Raw genomic sequence first — 13,002 nt, forward strand, 5'->3', positions numbered from 1 at the left:
TGAAAATACAGAGAAATATACTACTGTACCTTCCTTGAGAAAAATGCATAAAGTAGTTAACACATTTCTCTATGTCACAATGGGGGATCACATTCCTGGCATTGATATGGTCACAACTCTATGTCCTCCCTCAGCAGAAACAGACACATAGAAACTAAACTAATGTTCAGGGTATTTTCTTTGGTCTCATAGTAAAACCAATTGCGTAACAGGTCATGTTATACATAGGCAATGAGTGGAGGCATAGAAAAGTTCAACTGAAATATATCATATGTTTCAACAAAGATGCGCCAATATGTAAAGTAAGTAAATTCTCTGAATAGTATGAGTGTTATTTCCACGTATTTAGGTTAACCATTAAACACACAACAAACAAATGGTTTTGTTTACTTCTGCAATCAATCAACCAGCCGCCTAGTATGGCCACCCTCTCATGCTATACAGATCACTTCTTAAAGTAACACAGTCATGTATCAAACTCAGATGTCATATTTCACTATCCCATGAGTACKATATGTCAGGTAAGGTGTGTTGATTGTAATCTTAGTGTCTTGCTTCTGGGAGGCACTTGATTCAAATCAAATCAAACTTTATTTGTCGCATACGCCGAATASAAGTGTGGACTTTACCGTGAAGTGCTAACTTACAAGCCCTTAACCAACAGTGCAGTTCAAGAAGAGTTAAGAAAATACTTACCAAGTAGACTAAAATACAAAGTAATAATAAAAAGTAACACAATTAGAATAACAATACTGAGGCATGAAGAGTTAAGAAAATATTTACCAAGTAGACTAAAATAAAAAGTAATAATAAAAAGGACCACAATTAGAATAACAATAACAAGGCTATATAGTGGCTTGCGAAAGTATTCACCCCTTGGCATTTTTCATATTTTGTTGACTTACAACCTGGAATTAAAATAGATTTTTGGGGGGTTTGTATCATTTGATTTACACACACATGCCTACCACTTTGAAGATACAAAATATTTTTTATGTGAAACAAACAAGAAATAAGACAAAAAAACTGAAAACTTAAGTGTGCATAAGTATTCACCCCTCAAAGTCAATACTTTGTAGAGCCACCTTGTAGAGCCACCCAATCTTCAAGGCAAAACTGCTCCAGCTCCTTGAAGTTGGATAGGTTCCGCTGGTGTACAGCAATCTTTAAGTCATACCACAGATTCTCAATTGGATTGATGTCTGGGCTTTGACTAGGCCATTCCAAGACATTTAGATGGTTCCCCTTAAACCACTTGAGTGTTGCTTTAGTAGTATGCTTAGGGTCATTGTACAGCTGGAAGGTGAACCTCCGTCCCAATCTCAAATCTCTGGAAGACTGAAACAAGTTTCCGTCAAGAATTTCCCTGTATTTAGCACCATCCATCATTCCTTCATTTCTGACCAGTTTCCCAGTCCCTGCCAATGAAAAACATATCCACAGCATGATGCTGCCACCACCATGCTTCACTGTGGGGATGGTGTTCTCGGGGTGATGAAAGGTGTTGGGTTTGCGCCAGACATAGCGTTTTCCTTGATGGCCAAAAAGCTAAATTTTAGTCTCATCTGACCAGAGTACCTTCTTTCATATGTTTGGGGAGTCTCCCACATGCCTTTGGCGAACACCAAATGTGTTTGCTTATTTTTTCTTTAATAAGCAATGGCTTTTTTTTTGGCCACTCTTCCGTAAAGCCCAGCTCTGTGGAGTGTACGGCTTAAAGTGGTCTAGGACAGATACTCCCATCTCCGCTGTGGAGCTTTACAGCTCCTTCAGGGTTATCTTTGGTCTCTTTGTTGCCTCTCTGATTAGTTCCCTCCTTGCCTGGTCTGTGAGTTTTGGTGGGCAGCCCTCTCTTGGCAGGTTTGTTGTGGTGCCATATTCTTTCAATTTTTTAATAATGGATTTAACGGTGCTCCGTGGAATGTTCAAAGTTTCGGATCTGTACTTCTCACAGCTTTGTCCCTGACTTGTTTGGAGAGCTCCTTGGTCTTCTTGGTGGTACCCCTTGCTTAGTGGTGTTGCAGACTCTGGGGCCTTTCAGAACAGGTGTTTAATATACTGAGATCATGTGACAGATCATATGACACTTAGATTGCACGCAGGTGACTTTATTTAACTAATTATGTGACTTCTGAAGGCAATTGGTTGCACCAGATCTTATTAGGGGCTTCATAGCAAAGAGGGTGAATACATATGCACGTAACACTTTTCAAATTTTTGGGAACAAGTTATTTTTTCCCAATTTGTGTGGGAAGCATTTTTATTTTTTGAAGATTATTGAAAAAATGTATTGAAAATATGTCTGAAATAAGCAGTCTTTATAGAGTTCAGAGTGACTCAGTGATGATGAGGTGCAAACTAAAATCAATCAAATGAATTTATAAAGCCCTTCTTACATCAGCTGATGTCACAAAGTGCTGTACAGAAACACAGCCTAAAACCCCAAACAGCAAGCAATGCAGGTGTAGAAGCACGGTGGCTAGGAAAAACTCCCTAGAAAGGCCAGAACCTAGGAAGAAACCTAGAGAGGAACCAGGCTATGAGGGGTGGCCAGTCCTCTTCTGGCTGTGCTGGGTGGAGATTATAACAGAACATGGCCAAGATGCTCAAATGTTCATAGATGACCAGCAGGGTCAAATAATAATAATCACAGTGGTTGTAGAGGGTGCAACAGGTCAGCACCTCAGAAATAAATGTCAGTTGGCTTTTCATAGCCGATCATTCAGAGTATCTCTACCGCTCTGTGTGTCTTTAGATAGTTGAAAACAGCAGGTCTGGGACAGGTAGCACGTCGGTGAACAGGTCAGGGTTCCATAGCAGCAGGCAGAACAGTTGAAACTGGAGCAGCAGCACGACCAGGTGAACTGGGGACAGCAAGTAGTCATCAGGCCAGGTAGTCCTGATGCATGGTCCTAGGGCTCAGGTCCTCCGAGAAGAGAAGAAAGAAAGAAAAGAAAGAAAGAAAGAAAGAAAAAGAAGAAAGAAAGAAAAGAGAGAGAAAAAGAGAGAATAAGAGAGAGAGAATTAGAGAGAGCATACTTAAATTCACACAGGACACCAGATAAGACAGAGGAAATACTCCAGATATAACAGACTGACCCTAGCCCCACGACACTTAACTATTGCAGCATAAATACTGGAGGCTGAGACAGGAGGGGTTGGGAGACACTATGGCCCCGCTCGACGATACCCCCGGACAGGACCAAACAGGCAGGATATAACCTCACCCACTTTGCCAAAGCACAGCCCCCACATCACTAGAGGGATATCTCCAACCACCAACTTACCATCCTGAGACAAGGCCGAGTATAGCCACAAAAGATCTCCCCCACGGCACAACCCAAGGGGGCGGCCAACCCGGACAGGAAGATCACGTTAGTGACTCAACCCACTCAAGTGACGTACCTCTCCTAGGGATGGCATGGAGGAGCACCAGTAAGCCAGTGACTCAGCCCCTGTAATAGGGTCAGAGAATCCCAGTGGAGAGAGGGGAACCGGCCAGGCAGAGACAGCAAGGGCAGTTCGTTGCTCCAGGCCTTTCCGTTCACCTTCACACTCCTGGGCCAGACTACACTCAATCATAGGACCTACTGAAGAGATGAGTCTTCAATAAAGACTTAAAGGTTGAGACCGAGTCTGCGTCTCTCACATGGATAAGCAGACCATTCCATAAAAATGCAGATCTATAGGAGAGAGACCTGCCTCCACCTGTTTGCTAGAAATTCTAGGGACAATAAGGAGGCCTGCGTCTTGTGACCGTAGCGTACGTGTAGGTATGTATGGCAGGACCAAATCGGAAAGATAGGTAAGAGCAAGCCCATGTAATGCTTTGTAGGTTAGAAGTAAAACCTTGAAATCAGTGTAGAGAGGCTAGCACTGGAGTAATATGATCAAATTTTGGGGTTCTAGTCAAGATTCTAGCAGCCGTGTTTAGCACTAACTGAAGTTTATTTATTGCTTTATCTGGGTAGCCGGAAAGTAGAGCATTGCAGTAGTCATTTTTGATGGAAAGTTTCTGATTTTTTAATGTTACGTGGATGAAAAAAGCTGTCCTTGAAACAGTCTTGATATGTTCTTCAAAGAGAGATCAGGGTCCAGAGTAACGCCGAGGTCCTTCACAGTTTTATTTGAGACGACTTTACAAATCAAGATTAATTGTCAGATTCAACAGAAGATCTCTTTGTTTTTGGGCCTAGAACTAGCATCTCTGTTTTGTCCGAGTTTAAAATTAGAAAATTTTGCCACCATCCACTTCCTTATGTCTGAAACACAGGCTTCCAGGTAGGGCAATTTTGGGGCTTCACCATGTTTCATCAAAATGTACAGCTGTGTGTCGTCCGCATAGCAGTGAAAGTTAACATTATGTTTCGAATGACATCACCAAGAGGTAAAATATATAGTGAAAACAATAGTGGTCCTAAAACAGAGCCTTGAGGAACACCAACATTTACAGTTGATTTGTCAGAGGACAAACCATCCACAGAAACAAACTGATATCTTTCCGACAGATAAGATCTAAACCAGGCCAGAACTTGTCCGTTTAGACATATATGTCAGAGTCAAGGCCCGCGGGCCACATCCGGCCCGCGAGAAGGTTTTTTACGGCCCCTGGGATGATCTTGATTTATTATTAGAACCGGCCGCAGACCGCAGCAAGCCGGCAGCCCGCAGATCTTTTACACGCACCAATACTACATTTCCCACAATGCAACGGTGACGCACCGAGCAGTAGGCTGCTTCATTTCAATATTTATTGGCACAGCAGTCGTCAGCATCACAGTAAAATTAACTTTCAGATACCCATCAAAAATGGCAAAACGGAAGGTGGACACTGAGAACCGGGGGTTTCAAACAAGGTGGGAGTCGGAGTATATGTTCACGGAGGTAGCTGGAAAACCTGTGTGTCTTCTGTGTGGAGAAAGTGTGGCGGTACTGAAAGAGTATAATCTGAGACGACATTATGAAACGAAACACGCGGACAAAAACAAAGAATATGGACATGGAACAAAGGCTACAAAAGGCAGAGGAATTAAAACGAGGCCTCAAATCTCGACAGGCTCTGTTCAAAAAAGGATTTTTATATAAAGGAAATTTGTCTTTTTGTTCTGTTGAAAATTAAAGATTACTGACAGAAGCCATAAGAAAATATTGCTTTATTTATCTGATCATATTGGAATATATTTTGTAGGTTTTCAGTAGGTTCAATTAGGTTCACTAGACTATATGCGTCATTTAAAAATGTTTCAATGAACATTCGAACAGTCCGGCCTTCGGCTTGTAGCTAAATTTTTTATTTGGCCCTCCGTCCATTTGACTTTGACACCCCTGGTTTAGACCAATTTGGGTTTCCAATCTCTCCAAAAGAATGTGGTGATCGATGGTATCAAAAGCAGCACTGAGGTCTAGGAGCACGAGGACAGATGCAGAGCCTCGGTCTGACGCCATTAAAAGGTAATTTGCCACCTTCACAAGTGCAGTCTCAGTGCTATGATGGGGTCTAAAACCAGACTGAAGCGTCTGGTAACGCAAATAATGTTAAAAGGACTGAAGACGAGGAAGTTTTTACTATATTTCAGTTTCATCTAATAGGGTAACACTGACTCACACGGCAAAAGAGAGATAGGGAAATCTGACTCCTGAAGAWCTGAGGCATCTTTAAGATTTAGCCATCTTTGAAGKGAATGGTGGTTTTGGGGTGTGAATGGGAGCCAGTGGGTGTGGAAGGCAGCCATCCTCTCTCTCCCTCTGGGTCTATTGAGGCTGGGTGATAAAAGCCATCTGCYAGGGGCCACAGCCCCCTATTGAGATTCATTAGCTACCTCATCATTAACGCTTTCATCCATAGAGATCATACATCAATCAGCATGCCTGCCCATTAACACTGTCTACAATTCATCTTCCAGCAGTGTCAGTCTCTCAATATGTATTGTGTAAAATKTTCTTTCTCTCCCCTCATGAAAAAGGAGTTGAGGTTTGTTATGCAACTTCTTCAGAGGTGTCATGCCCAAAGGGGTCACATGGGCACTTGCCCCCTCAGATTTGTCAYCTTAAATAATATAAAATAAATAWCGTTTTTGTTTTGTTAAATTAATTACTAAACTTAAGAGGGGGCACACTGACTGGACCAGGCAAGGAGTGTTTTGGGGTGTGTTTTGAGTCATTGTCCTGTTGAAAAACAAATTATAGTCCCACTAAGTGCAAACCAGATGGGATGGCGTATTGCTGCAGAATGCTGTGGTAGCCATGCTGGTTAAGCGTGGGAGACTTGTTTCTGGAAAGGTGGATTTTTAGAAGTAGAAGCTCGAATTGTTTGGGCACAGATCTGGATAGTAATACAGAACTCTGCAGGCTATCTCTGCAGTAGATTGCCACTCCGCCCCCTTTGGCAGTTCTATCTTGACGGAAAATGTTATAGTTAGGGATGGAAATTTCAGGGTTTTGGTGGTCTTCCTAYGCCAGGATTCAGACACGGCTAGGACATCCGGGTTGGCAGAGTGTACTAAAGCAGTGAATAAAACAAACTTAGGGAGGAGGCTTCTAATGTTAACATGCATGAAACCAAGGATTTTACGGTTACAGAAGTCAACAAATGAGAGTGCCTGGGGAATGGGAGTGGAGCTYGCACTGCCTAGCACTGCTGGACCTGGATTAACCTCTACATCACCAGAGGAACAGAGGAGGAGTAGGATAAGGGTACGGCTAAAGGCTATAAGAACTGGTCGTCTAGTACTTTCGGAACAGAGAGTAAAAGGAGCCGGTTTCTGAGCGCGTTAGAATAGATTCAAGGCATAATGTACAGACAAAGGTATGGTAGGATGTGAATACAGTGGAGGTAAACCTAGGCATAGAGTGACAATGAGAGWGATATTGTCTCTAGAAACATCATTTAAACCAGGTGATGTCACCGCATGTGTGGGAGGTGGAACTGAAGGGTTAGCTAAKGCATATTGAGCAGGGCTAGAGGCTCTGCAGTGAAATAAGACAATAATCACTAAACAGAACAGCAATGGACAAGGAATATTGACATTAGGGAGAGGCATGCGTAGCCGAGTGATCATAGGGGTCCAGTGAGTAGTTAAGCTGGCTGGAGACATGGCGATTCCGACAGCTAGCGGGGCGGGGCTAGCAAGCTAGCAGCTTGCTTCGGGACAGAGACGTTAGCCAGGAGTAGCCACTCGGATTCCAGCTAGCTAGATGCGATGATCCAGACGAAAAGGTTCAGATCTTGCGGTAGGAATTCGGGGATATGGAGAGAAAATAAGTCCGGTATGCTCTGGTTTGAATCGCGTTGTGCAAACTGGGGAGAGATTTCGGAGCTAGAGGTCAGCTGATGACCGTTAGCAATGGTTAGCTGACTACTAGCCAGTAGCTAGTTAGSTGGCTAGCTTCTGTTGGGGGATTCCGGTTCGAAAGTAAAGAAAAATACTTTAGAAAATAGCAGATCCATACCACATTGGGTGAGGCGGGTTGCAGGAGAGTATATTGAAGTTGAGGTTTAGGAAAAATATAAAAAAGATATGCGAAGAAAAAATATAATAAAAKATATATACACGGGACACGGCAGGACGAGGACAAAAAGACGTCTGACTGCTACGTCATCTTGGATATTCTCATATATTCTCATCTTGGATGTTGCATGAGGTTATCAGATTTACTGTACTTGATATTGCAATATTTGAGTTTCCAGTAATACATTATCAATAACATTGTTGCGTCTGTTCTGGTTGAGAGAATACCAAGAGTATGCAAAGCTGTCATCAAGGCAAAGGGTGTCTACTTTGAAGAACCTAAAATCTAAAATATATTTTGATTTGTTTAACACTGTTTTGGTTASTATATGATTCCATATGTAGTAATGTTATGTGATTCCATATGTTGCCAGCAGGCATGCCTGGTTTCTAGACTTTAGAAGACACTAAAATTGCTTTAATTATTGGGTTATGATACTACATCCCAGTGGCAGTTGTACTAAACTCCTAAGGCATAAAAGTTCTTAAAGAATCAATGTGCAYTATTAAAATGATAAAACTGCAGGAAAAAGCTGTTTCAGGAGTTGGAAAAATGCAACATTCTAAAATAATGGGTGGATAATAATGGCCCCTCTTCATCTTTACAATGTCATGCTTCCTTCCCATCTCACCAACAGGCAAGCATGCATTTTACCAGTTTAGAGAAGAATATCAAGAGGATGTGAGAACACAATTTACAGCAGAAAAAACATAGCCAACATTCCCGGATGTTGTACCTTCTAACGTGTGCCTTTAGCATTTCTACAGCTAGAGGTCAGCAGAGTACCATGTACAGTTTTGAGAAAGTTATAAATAGTTGGTCGGACCACTTCTTTTCATTGTTCAATATTATCTGAAAGAACAAGATATTCTTCAATCTCAACTAAAACATTCTAAAAGTTATACAATTGAGACTTGAGCTAAAATAGTGTCTGAGATCATGGTCCAATACTTTTAACTTTACAGAAAATCACCACAGCCACCAACCACGACAGCTTAATATTTTGCAATTGTAAAGTTACTACCTCATGACAGTTTTCTGCTCCCCACTTCCCTCTTTCACCAATTACTGCATGAGTTCAACCAAGCACGGGACAAKAATTTCAAGAATAGTCATTCTTTAAAGCCCTCACAAGAGCCCCACCCCGAGCAGTGCACTCCCAGTGTGTGTGTATGCTGCTTGGGCTGACAGAGGGGCCAGAGATGATCCCCACGCATTTAAAAGGTTAATTTGTTTGTTCTCCACAGAATGGTGACAAATGCAGGTCACGACCTGGGAACAATGACCTGCCAGTCTTGCTGAGGATAAGAAAGCCTTGTCTCTACTCCCTTTCTTCCTCTGTAGTCAACTGTAAAATACCTTTAAAAATAATGAAGTCATATCTCCTAATGCAGCCTGCTTTGCACCCTCCCACATATGATGGGAGGGTGCATATCTCTTTAACACAAGGGATCAATCATGTCCTTTACCCCTGAGACCTTGGAGGACCTGCCCTGCTGTACTTTGGTGTCAGGTGCTGGACACAGGATCAATAGGCTTCAGCAGGAAAATACTGGCCCACTGAGCTCCATATTAAATATGGAGGGGCTGATATTGACACAGCTGCTTTGGCCAGACAATAAAATAATAAGTGGGATGAATGAGGTCACCCTGAGAGGATCATAAAGCATTCACACACCACTGAGGTCAATCCTTTCATCTTCCTCATACAACTAAACACTCTCCAAAGTTGCATATTTTGTGTACCTAAATAGATTAGAAGAGACAGATGTGATCAGCAGTATAATTTACAGAGACAATAAGCATGTGAGATTAACTAAGGATAACTTTATTTAATTTTAGCAGGGTTTTTAGTCTCAGCAAAGTACAGATGTGTACACACAGAGAGGTAGCGGCAGTATTTCATCTCAACCCCCCACTCCAAAACGACTGGAGGAGGCACACAGCCAAAGGCCTCTTCTTCATTCCATATGGCAACAGCCTTGGACGCCTTCAGAAATAATCCCTCASACAGTGCAAATCATCACAGTGTAGCTAAACGGATCGATTGTCAATACAGCTCATCTGTAGAAACTCCCTCATCATATAAACTTGCATAACAGAGGACAGTCCCCTCCAACAGATAATAGATAGGCACAACAGATGCTTATAACAGGTACTGACTGTATGGTCATATAGCATAATAATATGCTCCCACAGATCCACATAGCAAATACAAACACAGGTATTCAACAAAAAAAATATTGTTCATTTTACAGTAGATTGACTCGTATGTCCAATATTAACACTGTTTTGTTCTTGGAGGATATACCATAAACATAAATAGCTTCTTCTCACATTGTAACATGTTTCTGGTAAAAGTCATATTTCTATGAAATACAGAGATGAATCACTTTTAAGCAAAAGTAAGGAATGTGTTTGTTACTATAATGCAAAAAAATKGACTATTGACGATTTAAACAATAATCTCAGGAGTAACAGAGCAGTCCCGGTAGTTAGTAGAAAAGCCCAACTAAAAATACATAGTAGAACCTTGATTTGAGAACGGTGATCTAACCCGTCTTTATAAATGTTCTACTGTATCTTATTTTAATAAAGGCAGGGCTGAATACTGCAATAAGTCAGGAGTCATAAACCYGAAAACAGAAGTGATAAAACAGAGATGTTTTCTGTAGACCACGCTAACATCATGGATGGATTACTATTCCTTATTCAGGTTTTTCTTTTAAGATACAAAAAAGCATCTGTATAAAGAAGAATCCCTCATACAAATTTCCCTAAAAACATATTGCCCWTCATTCAGCCATTTCTTCATATATTCAACAGTAAATAAATAGCAAATATTTCACTCAAATCAATTTAAGACCTTAATGCCTGACTTCATTACAAAATKGAATAGATATTCTAATGCACAATACAAAAATGAATGTTTCAAATTACGTTTGTTGCTATCAGACTTGATAAGCGGCTTAACATATTTGATTAAGGATATAAAATCTAGTGAGGGATTAATACATTTCAAAAAGGCATAAGAGGTTACAGAATGCTGTCCTTTACAGTGCATTACAAGGTGAATAATTGGATTCCCTTTACATCTCATTGCTGGATCATTCATAAGATGTAAGAAGACACGTGCAATGATTAACTAAGAACTTAGAAATTGTGCTGATAATTCAACTATTGCTAAATGATAATCAATAATTTACAAGACATTGTAATTAATCAATAACTATTATCTAACCATTCCCTGTCAATCTATGTACTGTGAAAGGAAGAGCAAACACACATCACTATRCTATTTGACCAGTTTTCCAAAAGCACATCGTGACCTGAAAGTGGTCTCTCTGAATAGGAGTCAGTCCACTTGGTCCTTCTGTAGTTTTAATAACATTCTCTTCATTGTGTTGGTTCACAAAGAGAATGTTGATATGATGTTGTCTTGGCTAGAGGAGCGTTTATAGCTAGATGAAGAGCGGAAGTAGGTCTCTCCGTCCGTGCTAATGTCATCCTCATCATCGTCGTCCAGAGGAGCAGAGTTGGTCTTACGCCTTCAGGGAGGGGAAACCTGTGTTATTCTGGTGGAGGGCTGGGTAAGGTAGTTTACCGTATGAAAGAGTTAGCGTTTGAGAGAAAGTGGGCTTAGAAAGCTCTATCACACATTGCATTTAATATGTGTGTGTTCGACTACGATTGCTTAGGAAGGTGTGAGTAATTAACCTAGAGCAGTGGTAGGGAATATGGTTCAGATGTTTACAGTGGGTTTCATTAATGTGCGGTGGCCCTGTGAAATTCATAGCTGTGCTTTACACTTGGAATCTCTTGGTGGCATGCTGTTTAGCTTTCATCGCTGGTAGAGGCTTGCATTTAACAGATGTAATCTAGGTGACAAGATAAAAGCCGAATGGCATGTTCTTTAGCGTCTCTGTTTAGCCTTGTGTATTTAGCATTTTTACCTCATCTCGCTGCGCAGGGATTTGAGCTGGCTCTGAGCTTTGCTCGTTGGCCTCCCTGCTTGTTTCATCCAGGTCTCTCTGCAGCTTCCTTCTTGCTCGGTGTTTCCCAGCCGGTCAATCTCTCCTCCGCCTCGTCCATCTGCCCTCTTCAGGGCCTTCGACGCAGGTTAGCTGCAAGAGGAACACAGAGAGGTTAAACAGCTGTGTTGTGTGTGTGTTGTGTGGTGTTTGTGTGTTGTGTGTGGTGGTTGTGTGTGTGTGTGTGTGTGGTGTGTGTGGTGTGTGTGTGTGTGTGTGGTGTGTGTGTGTGTGTGTGCTGTTAACATCGACTGTGTGTGTGTGGTGCTTGTGTGTGTGTGTGTGTGTTGTGTGTGTGTTGTGTGTGTGTGTGTGTGTGGTGTTGTGTGTGTGTGTGTGTGTGTGTGTGTGTGTGTGTGTGTGTGTGTGTGTGTGTATATATGTGCATGTTGCATCCTGACCTGGTCCTTCTGATCCTGCAGTGAGTGGTGCTCTTCGTCAACTTGCATCATCATCTCCTTCACCTTCCTCTCCAGCCTCCGGTTCACCAGCTGCAGGTTGGCACGGTCCCTAGAAAACACAGCATCATGGGTAAGACTACCSATCTGCTACATGTCACAKACTGTAGCAGTACATAGAACGCTCTGGAAACCACAAGGTAATTTGCCATATGCCACATACTGCATACATCTACACATAGTACACAGTATGACCTAAGAATGTAAAACTAAACTAACCAACCCAATGAACCAAGGTTAAGTGCAATGTGACCTACTTACTATGAGAGCCAGACAGCTTCTGTAATGAGTCTGTAGGCAGCACTGGTCCCTATATCAGGACCTCTCTTCTCCCTCCAACCCCTACCCCAACCCCACCTCTCCCTAGGATCCCATCTCTACCCCAACCCCATCTCTCGCTAGGAACCCAAACCAACCCCAACCCTAACCGTACCGCTCCTCTCCCTCCAGCCTCTCCTCCAGCTCCTGGATCCGGCTGTCCAGCTGGCTCACCAGGCCCTCCTTGTTAGACTTCTGGGAGCCCTCCAGATGGGCTATTCTGCTCTTCAGGTCCTTGTTCTGTTAGAAACAGTGTGAGAAACAACTTTGATACACAATCTTAATTCTACTTCATTTAGCTAATGTTTTGATCAACAAGACCATTTTCAGAGCAGGAGACTATAGAGATGGAGACAGAGAAGGAAAGATAAAAGACAGAGATGGATTAGATGAGTGCATGTTTTGGTATGAGCCTAATGGACTTTTCACAGATAGACTGCTGTTGTTTCCCCCCAGACAGGAAGGGAGGAAGGAGTGGGCAGAACAGGGCAGTGTGTACCTGTCTCTCCAAGGTCATCTTGTCACACTCCAGGTCCTGTCTGTCAGCCCTCTCCTGCAGGAGTTCATTCCTCATCTGCTCTACCTGTCAACCAGAGCGGAGAGGACTGTCATCGCAATGGTTACACACTCTGAGAACACAATTATTATGAGAGGCTGCTTGTGTGTCGGTAGGAAGAACCCTTCCT

At 42.3% G+C, this 13,002-nt stretch overlaps 1 protein-coding gene across 1 annotated transcript in view; it reads right to left on the minus strand.

The window, feature by feature from the left end:
- Nucleotides 1–10,284: 10,284 nt before the first annotated feature.
- The window catches only part of LOC111974441 (cingulin-like protein 1), a gene marked incomplete at its 5' end in the record, with an annotated part of 26,764 nt that continues 24,046 nt past the window's right edge, over nt 10,285–13,002 (minus strand). The window contains 7 exon segments of the mRNA XM_070447392.1: nt 10,285–11,057; nt 11,463–11,500; nt 11,502–11,561; nt 11,563–11,628; nt 11,936–12,050; nt 12,432–12,556; nt 12,816–12,899. Coding sequence (XP_070303493.1) covers nt 10,919–11,057; nt 11,463–11,500; nt 11,502–11,561; nt 11,563–11,628; nt 11,936–12,050; nt 12,432–12,556; nt 12,816–12,899 — 627 coding nt within the window.

This window comes from Salvelinus sp. IW2-2015, linkage group LG15 (genome assembly GCF_002910315.2).
Source record: "Salvelinus sp. IW2-2015 linkage group LG15, ASM291031v2, whole genome shotgun sequence".
Taxonomy (NCBI): domain Eukaryota; kingdom Metazoa; phylum Chordata; class Actinopteri; order Salmoniformes; family Salmonidae; genus Salvelinus; species Salvelinus sp. IW2-2015.